This window comes from Oncorhynchus clarkii, chromosome 33 (genome assembly GCF_045791955.1).
Source record: "Oncorhynchus clarkii lewisi isolate Uvic-CL-2024 chromosome 33, UVic_Ocla_1.0, whole genome shotgun sequence".
Taxonomy (NCBI): Eukaryota; Metazoa; Chordata; class Actinopteri; order Salmoniformes; family Salmonidae; genus Oncorhynchus; species Oncorhynchus clarkii.
Genome location: NC_092179.1, coordinates 3,791,892 through 3,810,661, shown reverse-complemented (window position 1 = coordinate 3,810,661; position 18,770 = coordinate 3,791,892). Strand labels below are relative to the sequence as shown.

At 48.2% G+C, this 18,770-nt stretch overlaps 1 protein-coding gene across 1 annotated transcript; it reads right to left on the bottom strand.

The window, feature by feature from the left end:
• Nucleotides 1-1,748: 1,748 nt before the first annotated feature.
• LOC139392910 (MAX network transcriptional repressor b) lies at nt 1,749-18,231 on the bottom strand. Its single transcript, XM_071141234.1, has 5 exons — nt 17,941-18,231; nt 11,689-12,298; nt 10,017-10,170; nt 5,948-6,140; nt 1,749-2,548 (listed from the first exon to the last, which is right to left on the bottom strand). Exons 1-5 carry the CDS (start codon nt 18,011-18,013, stop codon nt 1,782-1,784), a joined length of 1,797 nt encoding a protein of 598 aa, XP_070997335.1. The 5' UTR covers nt 18,014-18,231; the 3' UTR covers nt 1,749-1,781.
• Nucleotides 18,232-18,770: the final 539 nt, after the last annotated feature.

Here is an 18,770-nt window from a genome sequence, read left to right as displayed (position 1 = left end):
CTCTGTCGCACCCACCCTTTCTCTCTGTCGCACCCTCCCTCTCTCTCCCTCGCTCTCTCTCCCTCGCTCTCTCTGTCGCACCCTCCCTCTCTCTCTGACACACCCTCCCTCTCTCTCTGTCGCACCCTCCCTCTCTCTCTGTCGCACCCTCCCTCTCTCTCTGTCGCACCCTCTCTCTCCCTCCCTCCCTCTCTCTGTCGCACCATCCCTCCCTCTCTGTCGCACCCTCTCTCTCACCCTCTCTCTCGTTCCCTCCCTCTCTGTCCACCCACCCTCTCTCTCTGTCACCCTCTCTCTCGCTCTCCCTCTGTCGCACCCTCCCTCTCTCTCTCGTGTCGCACCCTCTCTCGCACCCTCCCCCTCTCTCTCTCTCTGTCGCACCCTCTCTCTCTCTGTCGCCCCCTCCCCCTCTCTCTCGCACCCTCCCTCTCACCCTCTCTCTCTCGCACCCTTTCTTTCTGTCATACCCTCTCTGTCGCACCCTCTCTCTCTCTGTCGCACCCTCTCTCTCTCTCTATCGCGCCCTCGCTCTCTCTGTCGCGCCCTCGCTCTCTCTGTCGCGCCCTCGCTCTCTCTGTCGCGCCCTCGCTCTCTCTGTCGCGCCCTCGCTCTCTCTGTCGCGCCCTCGCTCTCTGACGCGCCCTCGCTCTCTGACGCGCCCTCGCTCTCTGTCGCGCCCTCCCTCTCTGTCGCGCCCTCGCCTCTCTGTCGCGCCCTCCCTCTCTGACGCGCCCTCGCTCTCTGACGCGCCCTCCCTCTCTCGCGCCCTCCCTCTCTGACGCGCCCTCGCTCTCTGACGCGCCCTCCCGCTCTCTGTCACCCCCTCGCTCTCTGACGCGCACCCCCTGACGCGCCCTCGCTCTCTGTCGCCCCCTCCCTCTCTCTCTGACGCGCCCTCTCTCTCTCGCGCCCTCCCCTCTCTCTCTGCGCACCCCCCCCCCTCTCTCTGTCGCACCCTCCCCCTCTCTCTCTGTCGCACCCTCCCCCTCTCTCTCTGTCGCGCCCTCCCCCTCTCTCTGTCGCGCCCCCCCCTCTCTCTCTGTCGCGCCCTCCCCCTCTCTCTCTGTCGCCCCCTCTCTCTCGCCCCCTCCCCCTCTCTCTCTGTCGTGCCCTCTCTCTCTCTGTTGCGCCCCTCTCTCTCTCTCTGTCGCGCCCCTCTCTCTCTCTGTCGCCCCTCTCTCTCTCTCTGTCGCGCCCTCTCTCTCTCTGTCGCGCCCTCTCTCTCTCTCTGTCGCGCCCTCTCTCTCTCTCTGTCGCGCCCCTCTCTCTCTCTCTGTCGCGCCCCTCTCTCTCTCTCTGTCGCGCCCTCTCTCTCTCTGTCGCGCCCCTCTCTCTCTCTCTGTCGCGCCCCTCTCTCTCTCTCTGTCGCGCCCTCTCTCTCTCTCTCTGTCGCGCCCTCTCTCTCTCTCTCTGTCGCGCCCTCTCTCTCTCTCTCTGTCGCGCCCTCTCTCTCTCTCTCTGTCGCGCCCTCTCTCTCTCTCTCTGTCGCGCCCCTCTCTCTCTCTCTCTGTCGCGCCCTCTCTCTCTCTCTGTCGCGCCCCTCTCTCTCTCTCTCTGTCGCGCCCTCTCTCTCTCTCTCTCTGTCGCGCCCTCTCTCTCTCTCTGTCGCGCCCTCTCTCTCTCTCTCTCTGCCGCGCCCTCTCTCTTTCTCTCTGTCGCACCCTCCCCCTCTGTTGCACCCTCCCTCCCCCTCTCTGTCGCGCCCTCCCCCTCTGTCGCCCTCTCCCTCCCTCCCTCTGTCTCTCGTGCCCTCTCACTCGCTCCCCTGCCTGTCCTGTCTCTCAGGCCAGTTTGAGTGTGCTAACAGGGAAGGGTGGTACAGTCACCATGGTGACTGGGTTGAGGACGGTGGTTTGTCCCACCAGCTGTGGGTGGTGATGGTGGTGGTGGTGGTGGTGGTGGTGGGCCAGCATGGTTGTGGGCTTCCCCAGGGACGAGCCACACTGGCCAGGCACAGCCGCCCCATTGACCTGGGGCACGTTAGCGGTAGCATGGCTAGCCTGGACGTGGGGAAGGGTGTGGTGGGTGAAGGTGTGGGTGATATGCCCCAACACCGTGGGCTGGGAGACCGTCAATCCCTGGGGGTACATGTGGGGGGGCAGGGGACCCCCCAGGTGGGCCACAGGGTGGACGGTGATGTGTCCGATGGGCTGGGCCGTGATTGTCTGGTGGGCAGCGGCGGCGGCTGCTGTGATTGGCTGCGAGATGGAGGAGGCAGGACTGGGAGAGGGAGCGATGTGCGTAAGGTGTTTGTGATTAGCCGGGAGGACGTGATTGACAGCCTGGATGACGGAAGGGTGGGTGATGACTTTGGGTGAGACTTGGACGGTCGGATGGGGGTGAGGTGGGGGGGCAGGGGCGATGGCTTGGGGGTGAGGAGGGGGGGCCAAGAGGGAGGGGCTGGTCAGAACCCCAGAGGAAAGGGTCTTGTGTGTGATGGAGAGGTGAGGAGTGAGGAATGATTTGGCCTGTATAATGGGGAGGGAGAAGGGTGGAGGAGGAGGGGAGAGGTCTTCATCAATGTCCTGGTCAAAGTTGTCTTCTCCTTCTGAAAGAGAGGGAGAGCGATTACTCATACAGCACATGTCACTATAAGAACACATCACACATATTGACATGTATGTCTACACCAGGGTTTCTGTGGCGCTGTACAACGTGAACGGGAAGATTTTAATATACCGTCCATCCGACAAATTTACCGGACCCATATGCATTGGGTGCGTAACCCATTAGGGCATCCACTCACGGTGCTCAGAATGACAGAAATCACATATAGATTATGGTCATTCATTTTAGAAGCACATGCAACTCCTGTATTGAAGTAGCGAATAAAACACAATTTTCAAACCAAAATGTAATTTGAGGGAAAAGTCCATTCTAAACAGTGAAACTGAGAAGAGCAGTTTGTGATAGAGATGAAAACGTGTTAAAACGTAGATTTGTTGTTGACTAGGTGCCTTTTGGCTTCTGGACGACGGAAGAAAGTTGATATGAAAACACATAGAAGAGGAGAGAAATGGCACATGAAGTCTTTCATAGGCGGCGAGTCAAATAGGCTAGGAAGTAGACAAAATTATAAAATAATTCAAATTATAAATAATTACTTCTGTCTATACATAAATAAAATAAATCACCAGAAAGCATGACTTAGCCACAAAGGAATCGAGGATCATTTTAAAAAAGTGTTTTATATAGCTGTGGATTGTTTCAAATCACAAGCTTGTAGGCCTATGTCTATTTGGGATCACAGCAATCTGGGCAGAGTGCATGGCAATAGGACTCGCCGATTGAGTTGCGGCTGTCAGTGAAAAGTATCTAAGATATGTGGCTCAAGTATAATTTCTAATGTTGAGACAAGAAGAAGGGAAGAGGTGTGTGGCATAGATAAGAGGTGAGTCTCTCTCCAGAATGGCTGGCTCAGCTGTCTCCTGACAATTCTTGCACATTTACTGTGTAAATTATTTGCCCTTTTGAATGTTAATTTTTGTTGATCAATTCCCCCATTGCATATGTCCCCAGCAGTAAACGTATGTAGGCCTAACGGGGAATTGACCAAAAAGAGAGGAAGGGGGGGGCAGTGAGGCGAGTAGAGAGGTGAATCAACCTGAATTGATCATGTTTTTATTTGTTGGTTTTATGCATTTCGACTTAGTTGACAATGGGAGTTCTAGGACTACCGCTGCATTGGCCTATAGGCTATGAGTTGCGCTCGTTTCTTTAACTGCCAAAGGATCACGTGTATCAATGTGACGTGCTCTCGCATTAGTTACATTTTTTTACTTTTACATTTCTACGATGAGCCACGTGACAATGACTATGAGAAACAAAAAACGGTTTTATTAGAAAGAAACTGTTCCACGAAAATGTGCATATGAAAATCATGACTGGCACACAGATCGATAGAAATGGGAGGAGAAATTATAAGGTACCCCCAAATTTGAAACTCACGCATCGCCTAAGACGTCTATAAAAGATTTGCCTCCATGTTTCCATGGTCAGATTTGCCTACAGGCTCCTATGAAGCAAGGTTAGACGTTCCTGGTCAGATTTGCCTATAGGCTGCTCTGCTATGAAGCAAGGTATGACGTTCCTGGTCAGATTTGCCTATAGGCTGCTCTGCTATGAAGCAAGGTAAGACGTCCATGGTCAGATTTGCCTATAGGCTGCTCTGCTATGAAGTAAGGTAAGACGTTCCTGGTCAGATTTGCCTATAGGCTGCTCTGCTATGAAGCAAGGTAAGACGTCCATGGTCAGATTTGCCTATAGGCTGCTATGAAGCAAGGTAAGACGTTCCTGGTCAGATTTGCCTATAGGCTGCTCTGCTATGAAGCAAGGTAAGAGGTAGATTTGCCTATAGGCTGCTCTGCTATGAAGCAAGGTAAGACGTTCCTGGTCAGATTTGCCTATAGGCTGCTCTGCTATGAAGCAAGGTAAGATGTTCCTGGTAAGATTTGCCTATAGGCTGCTCTGCTATGAAGCAAGGTAAGACGTTCCTGGTCAGATTTGCCTATAGGCTGCTCTGCTATGAAGCAAGGTAAGACGTTCCTGGTCAGATTTGCCTATAGGCTGCTCTGCTATGAAGCAAGGTAAGACGTTCCTGGTCAGATTTGCCTATAGGCTGCTCTCCTATGAAGCAAGGTAAGACGTTCCTGGTCAGATTTGCCTATAGGCTGCTCTGCTATGAAGCAAGGTAAGACGTCCCTGGTCAGATTTGCCTATAGGCTGCTTTGCTATGAAGCAAGGTAAGACATCCCTGGTCAGATTTGCCTATAGGCTGCTCTGCTATGAAGCAAGGTAAGACGTCCCTGGTCAGATTTGCCTATAGGCTGCTATGAAGCAAGGTAAGACGTCCCTGGTCAGATTTGCCTATAGGCTGCTATGAAGCAAGGTAAGTCGTCCCTGGTCAGATTTGCCTATAGGCTGCTCTGCTATGAAGCAAGGTAAGTCGTCCCTGGTCAGATTTGCCTATAGGCTGCTCTGCTATGAAGCAAGGTAAGTCGTCCCTGGTCAGATTTGCCTATAGGCTGCTCTGCTATGAAGCAAGGTAAGTCGTCCCTGGTCAGATTTGCCTATAGGCTGCTCTGCTATGAAGCAAGGTAAGACGTTCCTGGTCAGATTTGCCTATAGGCTGCTATGAAGCAAGATAAGACGTCCCTGGTCAGATTTGCCTATAGGCTGCTATGAAGCAAGGTAAGACATTTATAATATGAAGTAAAACAGTCAGGTTTCAAACTATTAAGTAGGGTTGTGTTTTCAGAATGCATACTGCCTCCATCTCACATTGTAAAGTGGTGGTGACCCACTGATAGCCTGTTGCCTGCACTTTAATGGTGAATGGGAGGCGTGCTTCAATTAGGCTACCAGTTGAGAAATAAAAATAGTAAGCCTAGTTCTTTTTAATTGTTCACCAAAACTTAACACAAGATTGCATTTCAAATTGTTGCACAATGAACGGGCTTTTACAAAAGCACGCGTTGTACTTCAGCAGCACCAGCCGAGGAGCTGCAGGAGAAACATCCTGCTCAAAATAGGCTCTGTATGCTGTGTACGTGTGACAGTTGTGTTGGATAAATAAGATAGGCTACATGATGACTAACGAAAATACACACACAGCAATTTAATTCCACTATATTATGCAAATGAACCTGTAGACCAGCATTTCCCAAACTCTGTCCTGGGGACCCCAAAGTGTCCCTGTTTTGGTTTTTGCCCTAACACTATATAGCTGATTTTAAAATAAAGCTTGATGATTAGCGGATTGATTTGAATCAGCTGTGTAGTGCTAGGTGACCCTTTGGGGTCCCCAGGACCAGGTTTGGGAAATGCTGCTATAGACTGATAAGCATGACGGTCAAATGTGTTTCTAACGGAAACCCTGGTATGCACACAGCATGCTTTCTTCTGCAAATGTATGTGTGTGTGTGTGTGTGTGTGTGTGTGTGTGTACCTGAGGCAGTAGAAGTAGAAGCCTGGTCGTCCTCTGGTTGTACGGTCTGTCTGAGGACCTTGTCTATCTCCATAACATCCATACACTGACTCAGCTCGTTCTTCAGCTCAGCCAGTCTCTGCTGCGTGGAGATCTTCTCTCTCGCCAGACGCTCCATCTCGTGTTCATACTCCTTCTCCTTTCGCTTCAGAGTCTGGGGGACAGGGAGACACACACACACACACACACACACATCAGCATATGTAATACCAACACACTTGTTACACATTACCGTAAATTAAACTCATTCTCAAAATCTGAGAAAAGGACATTAACACACTCCTTGCTCATAACACACATGCAAACACACATTTCACGTAAACCAATAACAGCTGCCCAGAACTGACCCAACCGTGTGCGTGTGTGCACTCCAGACAACATGGAGATGAGAAGAGTAAACTTATGACAGGGAGCGAGGGGAAGACGTGATGGAGGAAAAGGGAGAGAGAGGCGTGCAGTAGTCATGCAGACAAATGGTTCTCGGACCAAGTTACTGAGTGGTCTGAGGGGCTCCTAAACACAGGCACACGCAACTCTCTGCTGAGAGGGAGAAAGGGGGAGTGAGAGAGGAAGAGAGAGCACAGGGTGGAAAGAAAGAGTTAGAGAACAGAAGATCACAAGATGGCGGCGATAATATAGATGGGATAGAGGAGAAGACGGATAGCAAACAAACAAAAAAGGGAGAGAGAGGGACATCACATGATCCGACTACAGGGCACTGAGTTCAGTGAGCAAAGCGGTTTACTCTTAGCAGGCACGTGATGGAGTCCACACGCAAGGTCAGTTTCTCTCCCCACCCCTCCAAATACACTACATTCACTGCTAGCCAGGAACACGTCATTCCGGCTCAACATTCAAAGGGCTCCCATTTCTCTCTGCAGAGGTGTTACTGGAGCTTTGTAAGAGAGATATGTGTGTATGTGTGTAGTCCAGTGATAAGGAGTAGCCTATACGCTTCTACAGTCTGTGTGGTTTGTTGTACCATTAATCATTTTGATAATCCTATATCATGTGAGACAAATCATTCATTTTTTACATTTGCATATTCATTCATCAATATCAGCGAAGAAATGAAACAAGTCATTTTGATAGCTATATGTATGATAGCCTTTCCTTCTCTCAGTGCACCACTGACTATTCATTGACCAACTGGCTCGGTGTCTGGTTGCGAGTGTGTTTGTCTAACTGTGTGTATTGGTGTAATTGTGTGTGTTGGTGAACAGACCAGCTCAACACACACACCTTCCCGATAATGACACGCATGGTGGTGCAAGAGAGGAAAACGCAGGTTGGTGTGTGTGTGTGTGCTCATTAGGTCTACTTGCTTCTCCAACACCACGGCAACAGCTGCCACACATAGCCGTTTCCTTGGTAACAACATCCACAAGGGTTTCTGCGGTTGAGCAGGAGAGTGACAGTTTATAAGGAGGAATCTAATTGGACGATATATAAAGGTGGAATTTCATCTAAAGAGTCATGTAATTGGTTGTTTTCCAGCTTACTGATCCAGCTGACGTCTCCCCTCTCTTCCTTAATCTCCCCTTCAATCCCCCTCTCCTTTCCTCCATCCCCCACTTCCATATACACTATAAGGCCAAAAGTATGTGGACTGGTCATTGAACATCTCATTCCAAAATCATGGACATTAATATGGAGTTGGTCTCCCTTTGCTGTTATAACAGCCTCCACTCTTCTGGGAAGGCTTTCCACTAGATGTAGGAACATTGCTGCTATAACAGCCTCCACTCTTCTAGGAAGGCTTTCCACTAGATGTAGGAACATTGCTGTTATAACATCCTCCACTCTTCTGGGAAGGCTTTCCTCTAGATGTTGGAACATTGCTGCTATAACAGCCTCCACTCTTCTGGGAAGGCTTTCCACTAGATGTAGGAACATTGCTGCTATAACAGCCTCCACTCTTCTGAGAAGGCTTTCCACTAGATGTAGGCACATTGCTGTTATAACAGCCTCCACTCTTCTGGGAAGGCTTTCCACTAGATGTAGGAACATTGCTGTTATAACAGCCTCCACTCTTCTGGGAAGGCTTTCCACTAGATGTTGGAACATTGGAATCAAGTCCCCGCAGCATTCAGCTATGAGCGTTACTGAGGTCGGGCATTGATGTTGGGCGTTTAGGCCTGACTTGCAGTCGGTGTTCCAATTCATCCCAAAGGTGTTCGATGGGGTTGAGGTCAGGGCTCTGTGCAGGCCAGTCAAGTTATTCCACACCGATCTCAACAAACCCTTTCTGTATGGACCTCACTTTGTGCATGGGGGCATTGTCATGCTGAAACAGGAAAGCACAGAATCATCTAGAATGTCTTTGTATGCTATAATGTTAAGATTTCCCTTCACTAGAACTAAGGGGCCTAGCCTGAACCATGAAAAACAGCCCCAGTCCATTATTCCTCTTCCACCAAACGTTAGTTGGCACTATGCATTTGGGCAGGTAGTGTTCTCCTGGCATCCGTCAAACCCAGATTTGTCCGTGGGACGGCCAGATGTTGAAGCGTGATTCATTACTCCAGAGAATGTGTTTCCATTGCTCCAGAGTCCAATGGTAGCGAGCTTTACACCACTCCAGTCGACACTTGGCATTGCGCATGGTGATCTTAGGCTTGTGTGTGGCTGCTCGGCCATGGAAACCCATTTCATAAAGCTCCCGACGAACAGTTTTTGTACTGACGTTGCTTCCTGAGGCAGGTTAGAACTCGGTAGTGAGTGTTGCAACCGAGGACAGACAATGTTTATGCGCTACACACTTCAGCGGTTCTGTGCTGTGAGCTTGTGTGGCCTACCACTTCGCAGCTGAGCCATTGTTGCTCCTAAATGTTTCCACTTCACAATAACAGCATGTACAGATGACCAGGGCAGCTCTAGCAGGGCAGAAACTTTGCAAACTGACCTGTTGGAAAGGTGGCATCCTATGGAGGTGCCACGTTGAAAGTCACAGCTCGTCAGTAAGGCCATTCTACTGCCAATGTTTGTCTATGGAGATTGCATGTGTGTGCTCGATTTTATACACATGTCAGCAACGAGTGTGGCTGAAATAGACATCCACTAATATGAAGTGGTGTCCACATACTTTTGGCCATGAAGTGTATCTCCTACCACCCTCTAAGGTTCCCTCATCTCTCTTTGCTCCCCCTCTCTCTCTCCATCACTAGGATGGAGATCTCCTGCCGATACCCTCCCAGAGATCATTGTATCAGTGACCAGTGTGCTTCCGGAGATATCTTCCTCAAAACAACCACAGCACCTATTTTTGAAAAGCCTTCGTCATCATGATCCTCATCATCAATCAGCATAATATTTTTCATTTTGTGCTGGTGTGAGTACAAACCCTGCAGACTTAACACACAATTCCACAAACACATCCTTGTATAAATACACCCGGAACACAAACACACACACACACACACTGAGTAAAGAATTGGACATCCTGCAGTGTTCTGACCACCTGCCGCCTGTCTCTATGGTTACCAAGTGTTCTAAAGGGCAGAAACTGAGAGGGGGAGGAGAGAAAGAGAGGAAAAGGGGGAGAGAAAGGGATGTATAACTGGAAAGAGAGAGCATGAGAAGGAAAGAGGGATGACAGTGCAAAAAAGAGAGAAACAGGTAGACAGAAAGAGAGAGAGGGAGGTAGAGACAAAGAGCTGAGCAGCAGCAGAACAGAGTGTGCTCAGTGTGTCTCTCTCACTCTGCCATGTGGGTGAGGGAGGGGCATAGCCAAGCGGGGCAGAGGGAGGGAGGGGGGTTGACGTCACTGAGCTCGCGTTAGCCATGTGCTCTCAACTCACGTGGCCAAGGATCCAGGAAAAGAGAGGGAGGGAGGGAATGAGAGAAAAAGGAAATGGTAGCTTAATTAGAATACAGCTCTAATCGCTATGTTTTCTGTGAATTTTGGCTAATAAAGAAAAAAACATTTATTTGAATTGGGAGTGAGAATGAGAACAAGAAAAGCAAGATAAACGGCAGAGGGAAAGAGAAAAGGAGAATGCACCACCCTAACATCACACACGTAGCCTACCTGTATGTATCGCAGGGCACTGCGTAGAACACTGAGGTTGGAGGTCTTCTTCTCATCAACGTTTGGAACGTTCTTCTTCAGTGTATCAAAACAATCCTTCAAGTGAGCTCTTCTGTTCTTCTCCAGTTTGTTGTGCACCTCTCTGGTTCCAGCTCTGCAAAACGCAACATCTGTATAAAAACTGACTTCCGCACCAATTGTTGGTGTTTGATGACATGCCGTCATGTTTGACTACACTGTGCGTGTTCGATTACATGACATGTTTGTGTTCGACATGTTTGATTACACTGTTTGTGTTCGATGACATGCCATCATGTTCGATGACATGCCATCATGTTTGACTACACTGTTTGTGTTCGATGACATGCCATCATGTTTGTGTTCGATTACATAACATCATGTTTGACTACACTGTGCGTGTTCGATTACATGACATCATGTTTGACTACACTGTGCGTGTTCGATTACATGCAATCATGTTTGACTACACTGTTTGTGTTCGATTACATGCAATCATGTTTGACTACACTGTTTGTGTTCGATTACAGGACATCATGTTTGTTCGATTACATGACATCATGTTTGACTACACTGTTTGTGTTCGATTACATGACATGTTTGACTACACTGTTCGTATTCGATTACATGCCATCATGTTTGACTACACTGTTTGTGTTCGATTACATGACATCATGTTTGACTACACTGTTCGTGTTCGATTACATGCCATCATGTTTGACTACACTGTTCGTGTTCGATTACATGCCATCATGTTTGACTACACTGTGCGTGTTCGATTACATGACATCATATTTTACTACACTGTTTTTGTTCGATGATATGCCATCATGTTTGACTACACTGTTTGTGTTCGATTACATGACATCATGTTTGACTACACTGTGCATGTTCGATTACATGCAATCATGTTTGACTACACCGTGCATGTTCGATGACATGACATCATGTTTGACTACACCGTGCATGTTCGATGACATGACATCATGTTTGACTACACCGTGCATGTTCGATGACATGCCATCATGTTTGACTACACTGTGCGTGTTCGATGACATGCCATCATGTTTGACTACACTGTGCGTGTTCGATGACATGCCATCATGTTTGACTACACTGTTCGTGTTCGATGACATGACATCATGTTTGACTACACTGTGCGTGTTCGATGACATGCCATCATGTTTGACTACACTGTTCGTGTTCGATGATATGCCATCATGTTTGACTACACTGTGCGTGTTCGATGACATGCCATCATGTTTGACTACGTTTGTGTTCGATGACATGCCGTCATGTTTGTCTACACTGTTTGTGTTCGATTACATGACATCATGTTTGACTACACCGTTTGTGTTCGATTACATGACATCATGTTTGACTACACTGTTTGTGTTCGATTACATGACATCATGTTTGACTACACTGTGCGTGTTCGATTACATGACATCATGTTTGACTACACTGTGCATGTTCGATGACATTCTAATTTGTTCAACTACACTCGTGGTGTTCCACTGTTGACTGGCTGATCTACAAATCACCTTACATCCTAAATAACTACTCATTATTATATTCGTTATTATTATCCTTAGTTGGTGATCAGTGAAAATCCATGCAAAATGTATGCCCTCAAAAGCGAGGACTCTCTCACCCTCCAGGTCGTCTCTTCCCGTCCAACCCTCTCAGGTCATCCATGATGGTTCCGTTTGGGCGTGGCTGCGTGGGAATGGCTTGCTGTGGAAGTAGTGCATGTTGGGAAGCGGCTTTGGTGATGATGGAGGTTGGGTACGGAATCTGAATTGGAGGTTGGGATTGGCTAGGGCTTCCGCCCGTCTGTGGTGTCATCGAGTTAGGCTCCGCCTTCACCTGGGCTGCCAGCTGGCGCTGGATTGGCTGCTGCTGAGTAGGGGAGGAGCCTCCCTTCATCACCTGGGTGCCTCCGAGGTGGAGCGAGGTTGCCGCAGCAGCGATAGTCGTGATGACGGGAAGAGGCGGTACAGAGGGCGTAGCTGTGACAACGGGTACCATGGGGATGACAGCGATGGAGATGGGGGGAGGAGGGAGGGAGAGGGGAAGAGCGTGAGAGGAGGGAGAGAGGTGCTGGTGCTGACAATGTTGTGATGACTCAGGCCAATGCTGTGATGGCCCCCAGGTGACATGGTTGAATCTGATTGGCTGGTCCGCACAGGTCACAACCTCTGCTCGTCTGGACTCTGCCTCCCGGCTGTGAAGCTCCGCCTTCTCTCTGCAACGCTCCTCCTCTTTGGGCGAGGAGAAGAATAACATATAAGAGGAAAGAGAGAGGGGGATGATGGTTAGAAATTTAGGCACTTCAAGGCTTCATCTCGTATAGCAGTACAAAAATGTAGTAGAATTCATATTTCACAGACAAAACTGTCTTAGGTGAAGTGGTGACTTGGTCCAGGCCTGTGATAGGCTGGTGGGTTGAATGGGTCTACTCAGCGGTGTCATTGGAGCCGGCAACATGCGCAATGCACACCAAACACGGTGTAGCTAACACGCATATGCACACGTACACACGCAGGTCAACACATATGCACATCAATAAACACAGCACACAGCAGACACACAGGCAAGCAAAATCACACACACACTAGACAAAAGGGGTTTGTCTTAAATGAGCATGTTCAAAGAAACGTCAGTAACCATAGATCCAAGGCAAAATTAGATGCACACGACACGAGGGATCCCACAGGCAAGAACACTAACTAAAAAAGGTGACACCACGGAGTTCACTCATGCTTAAATGTACTACATATCAAATATACACTGTACATACAGTTACAAAACCAACTGTGTGAACATTGCTAGAAGTTTGACAGACACACATTGAAAAAAGGCACAAGTTTCAGTTTGTTCCACCTGAGCGAGTCTGACCACAAGTCAGAGACCATATGGATGACACACCAAATGGGTTTGATGAATCGCGGGAAAGGGCTTTTGTAGGCTACAGTCCAATGGTGTGACTGCTGTCAGTATCCAAGGATTATCCAGTACATCCAACTGGAGATAAGGACGACAGCAGGGGTGTGGCCTACGGGCGATATGGATATCACTTATTGTTGATATATCTACATAGCCCAATGATGTGAATCACACTGCTGCTGCTCTCTCATTTAGCTAATTGCACCTTACGGTTTTTATTTCAACCTTAATTTAACGAGGCAAGTTAGTTAAGAACAAATCCTTATTTACAATGAAGGCCTACCCTGGCCAAACCCAGGCCAATTGTGCAACGCCCTATGGGACACCCAATCACAGCCGGAAGTGATTCAGCCTGGATTCGAACCAGGGTGACGCCTCTTGCACCGAGATGCAGTGCCTTAGACCGCTGCGCCATTCAGGAGCACGTTGTTGTGGAAGGCTGTAAACAAATGTAGGCCTATGTCTGTATTTGAACCCAATAATGGTTGAATTGTAGAAGTTTAAGCTGCCTTTCAAGCATTGTTTTTGCAACCATTGGACAGCCAGTGAAAAATGTGCTCTTGCAACAGCTGCATAGTGAGTATCCAGTCTGTGTGGAATAAACGTTTGAGGGTGTTCCTCCCTTAACTCCTCCGTGGTATTGTGCTTTACATACGGGCAAAAATTAGTTTCATATAACACGACCATGACTGGGGCTTTTATTGCTCAATCTAATTTGTCCTGGGATTTTTTCCATAGGCCTAACATGCTCATGCTCACTTTTGATAGACTTTAAACAGCTGCAAATGATCAAGGTATCAAAGTGTAACCAACAAAAAACGTGAACAATAGGCCTATAACAAATGTAGCATATTTCATTCATTTTCACATGCAAATAGGCCGTCATTGGAAATAAGAATTTGTTCTTAACTGACTTGCCTAATTAAATAAAGGTACCAAAAAAAAATTGGGTAGTGCATAAAGCATGCCATTCCATGAGAGCAGTATTTATTTTGCAACTCGAAGCAATGAGCCCAATCAGTTCTTCATGACAACAAAATCCTAAACAACAGAGTAGGCTAATAAGTCCTTAGTTTTACCTGAGCATAACCCCAAAACAATTTGGCTAATCTATATATTTCTAAGTCCAAGTCTTGAAGATCAAGTGGTATTAAATTCATTGGAATGACTTGAAATCTGACAGCCTAAAGATATAGCCTAATCAAATGAATATCTCTATTGAAGTAGAAAGCAATGAGTTAGAAGAATCCTACATAAGCACACTTTCCAGACTCCCTGACCTTTCTCTTCCGCTCTGAAAAAGTTCTCACACATACATACAAAAGTTTGTGGTCGCCTTTTCAAATGACTGGATTTGGCTATTATTATTTTTTTTGTTGTTGTTTTTTTACCCATTTTTCTCCCCAATTTTGTGGAATCCAATTGTTTAGTAGTTACTATCTTATCTCATCGCTACAACTCCCGTACGGGCTCGGGAGAGACGAAGGTTGAAAGTCATGCGTCCTCCGATACACAACCCAACCAAGCCGCACTGTTTCTTAACACAGCGCCATCCAACCCGGAAGCCAGCCGCACCAATGTGTCGGAGGAAACACCGTGCACCTGGCAAACTTGGTTAGCGCGCACTGCGCCCGGGCCGCCACAGGAGTCACTGGTGCGCGATGAGACAAGGATTTCCCTACCGGCCAAACCCTCCCTAACCCTGACGACACTAGGCCAATTGTGCGTCGCCCCACGGACCTCCCGGTCGCGGCCGGTTACGACAGAGCCTGGGCGCGAACCCAGCGTCTCTTGTGACACAGCTGGCGCTGCAGTACAGCGCCCTTAACCACTGTGCCACCCGGGAGGCTAGGATTTGGCTATTTCAGCCACACCCGTTGCTGACAGGTGTATAAAATTTAACACACAGCCATGCAATCTCCATAGACAAACATTGGCAGTAGAATGGCCTTACTGAAGAGCTCAGTGGCTTTCAACGTAGCACTGAGCAGCCACACCCAATCACCATGTGCAATGTCAAGCATTGGCTGGAGTGGTGTAAAGCGGTGTAAAGCTTGCTGCCATTGGACACTAGAGCAGTGAAATCGCATTCTCTGGAGTGATGAATCGCGCTTCACCATCTGGCAGTCCAATGGACGAATCTGGGTTTGGCAGATGCCATGAGAACACTACCTGCCCCAATGCATAGTGCCAACTGTAAAGTTTGGTGGAGGAGGAATAATGGTCTGGGGCTGGTTTTTTGTTGTTCTTTTTTTTCCCTTTTCGAACTGTACAACCGTTTTCTCCCCAATTTGTAGTTGTGATTTTGTCTCATTGTTGCAACTCCCCAACAGGCTCGGGAGAGGCAAAGGTCAAGTCATGCGTCCTCCGAAACATGACCCGCCAAACCACGCTGCATCTTAACACGCTGCTCGCTTAACCGGACGCCAGCCGCACTAATGTGTCGGAGGAAACACCGTTCAACTGACGACCGAAGTCAGCTGGCAGACAACCGGCATCGCTTGAGTGCGATGGGCAAGGAGGACCCCCCCCCCCCAGCCAAACCCTCCCCTAACCCGGACGACGCTGGGCGAATTGTGAACCGCCCTATAGGGCTCCTGGTCACGGCCGGCGGTGACACAGCCTGGGATCGAACCCCTGGGGCTGTCTTTCATGGTTCGGGCTAGGCCCCTTTAATTCCAGTGAAGGGAAATCTTAACGCTACAGCATACAATGACATTCTAGACAATTCTGTGCTTCCAACTTTTTGGCAACAGTTTGGGGAAGGCCCTTTCCTGTTTCACAATACCCCTGTGCACAAAGCCAGGTCCATTCAGAAATGATTTGTTGAGGTTGGTGTGGAAGAACTTGACTTGCCTGCACAGAGCCCTGACCTCAACCCCATCGGACACCTTTGGGATGAATTGGAACGCCGACTGCGAGACAGGTTTAATCGCCCAACATCAGCGCCCGACCTCACTAATGCTCTTGTGGCTGAATGGAAGCAAGTCCCCACAGCAATGGTCCAACATCTAGTGGAAAGCCTTCCCAGAAGAGAGGAGACTGTTATAGCAGCAAAGGGGGGACCAAATCCATATTAATGTCTGTGATTTTGGAACGAGATGTTGGATGAGCAGGTGCCCACATACTTTTGGTCATGTAGTGTACATGCATGCAACACACACACTGTTTCTGTTCAGCCCTGCTCCAGATTTAAAAACATGCTAACATTAATTACATAACTCTTTCATTGAGAGAGGGAGAAAGGTGTCCATATACTTTTAATTTGAAAAAAAAAGGAAGAGATAGAGGGAGAGAAAAGGGGGGGTTGCCCTACTTTCCCCCCACTGTGACCTGTGCGCCAGTCATTCTGGCATGCACGTGGTGGTCGGGGGCAGGTCCTCTTAGGCACACGGTATACATGTGCCACTGGGGGCGTGTGGATGAACTGACACGTCACCAGATGAGTGAAACAAAAAGCCTTCTTCCCAATATGTGGTGATAAATCACCAACCGTCGATGAAATATCCTGTGAATAACTGTGATTCAGTTCACAACCCCGTTAAACGGACACCCATGCTGTGTTTGACGTTTCACACACACAGCTGGACAGGGAGTAAGGTTGTGTGTGTGTCCCGCCCCGGAGTGTCATAAGATATCTGAGCAATGTCAGAGCATTATGTAAAAGAGAGAGCCTGCTTGCAGGAGCCTCTCCGGTTGTTCTGCTGCCTGCCACCGCCCTATGCAACCTGGTATCAGATAATTTTGTATTATTCTGTACGTAGACAGTCCATTTAGTATGATATGTTATGTTTTGTATGGTATGTACTAATTTGTGGATGTCCAGCACCCATTTCGTACGATATGTTACAAATTACAATTCATAATATATGTTACGAATTTGCTAAACATATGATATGTTACAAATTCTAGTTAGGTGGCTAACGTTAGCTAGGCCAGGGGTTTGGGTAAGTTTTTAAGTTAACTAACATGCTAAGTAGTTTTAAAGTAGCTAAAATGTAGTAAGTAATTGAAAGTTGCTATTTTACAAAAATGATAAAGTTGTCTGTGATAAAATTTGAACTGACAACTTTTGGGTTGCTAGACTTCGCATTATACACCCACCCGTGTCCACCTCAACCAACCACCCTTCTTTCGTTTTTGCCTTAAGTAACCATCTGTCTTATGTAACCATACCAAACATAACATATCATGTTAAATAGTGTCTCAGATTTATTTAACGAATAATACGAAAATGCTCTGAGACCAGATTGCAACATCGACCATCAATAGCCTTGCCAAAATTCTGCAATCATTAGTCTACTACTGCAAAACAAGCTACAAATATAACCCTACTCGACCTATCTTTTACGCCCAAAACATGTTAAGAATTTCCAAGAGTATAAAAGACTGAAGACTAATGACGACATAGTACATGTAATGTACTGTTGTAACATAGTAACACGCGTGTGTGTGATCCACAGTTGCAACATTGTAGCAAGCAACAACACATGCTTTGGAGCCAACCCGAAACAAATACAGAAGCGTTCTGGAGTGCAGAACGCGCGGCAATATGTCAGTAGATACAGCGTAACTAGCCACACATAGACAGAGTGCGCATATTAGTAGCAGCAAAGCTATATATAGCTGGGATTTAACCCGGAAACGGAGGTAGAAAAATACCTCCTGCTCCCGTATTGATAAATTAAAATAAATGCATTAGTCAAACTATAGAGGGTCAGTCAGGCTATGTTCATGAATGACCGATAAAGGGTCCATGAACAGGCTATTGAGTGAAAACAATGTTTCCCAGCAGGACCTAGGCTGATCGGTGGGAATGCATGACGGTTCGGGGTTAAAGTAGGTGTGGACCCCCCAATATACCGACCAAGCCTAATCCTGCTATTCCAAAGGTTTACCTAGACTGTAAACTCCCGCAGGCCCCCCGCCGGTTCCCACCCGAGTACCCCTTTCTTACCATGTGTGATCTGTTGTTGCTGGGCTTGCCATTCCAGATATCTGGCCGCTTCCAGAAGAGTATCGATGCTCATCGTGCGCCCCTCACCGTAGGCTACCCGATCGCCCAGGACAGAAGAAAAAAGGCACAGCCGAGATCCGCCGGGGAGCACTGTCTGGAACGCAGCAGACACGAACGCGCACTTTGTTTATTCCTTTCTTCCTCTCACCGGAAAGAAAAGGAGTAAAAATATATTCCTTGGATAAATCCTTTCTCACACGTAAAAGAGGGATTGCAACAAGATGGCGATGCGATCACGGGAATACATTACAAGGCGAATGTAGTCAAGGCCCGCCCTCCACGTTTCTACCCCTCCCTGTTACTACAGCCTGGGGTAAAAGACGGCAGGGTGAGCGCTACTGTATGTAGAGGACATCAGAACCAAACAGAGGGGTTATACCGCCTGTGGCCTGCTGCCTGCACACACTACAGGCCAGACACCGTCGCTCCAAAAGTCCAACTTTATTGCGTCTATGAATATGAAAGCGTTTGGGTCGCTTTTTGACATTAAACTGCGTGGCATCAACGCCTGGCGGGACTCTGAAGTCCCTGAGAGATTCCGTCCGTGTGATCCACTCGGGACCGCTCTCCAGGGTTTAGCCCTTCCCCTGGCCCGCAGCGCATTAAAACATGTCGATGCGAATTGGCCAATGAGTGCACAGAACAACAAGGCATGGTGCCTGTCCACATGGGCACCCGCTCCGCCCGAGCGCGGCTCATTTACATGCGCTCCCTCTCGCCCGGACCTGTCAGTCACACAGAGGGGGGCGGGGCATCTGCTCGACAACATA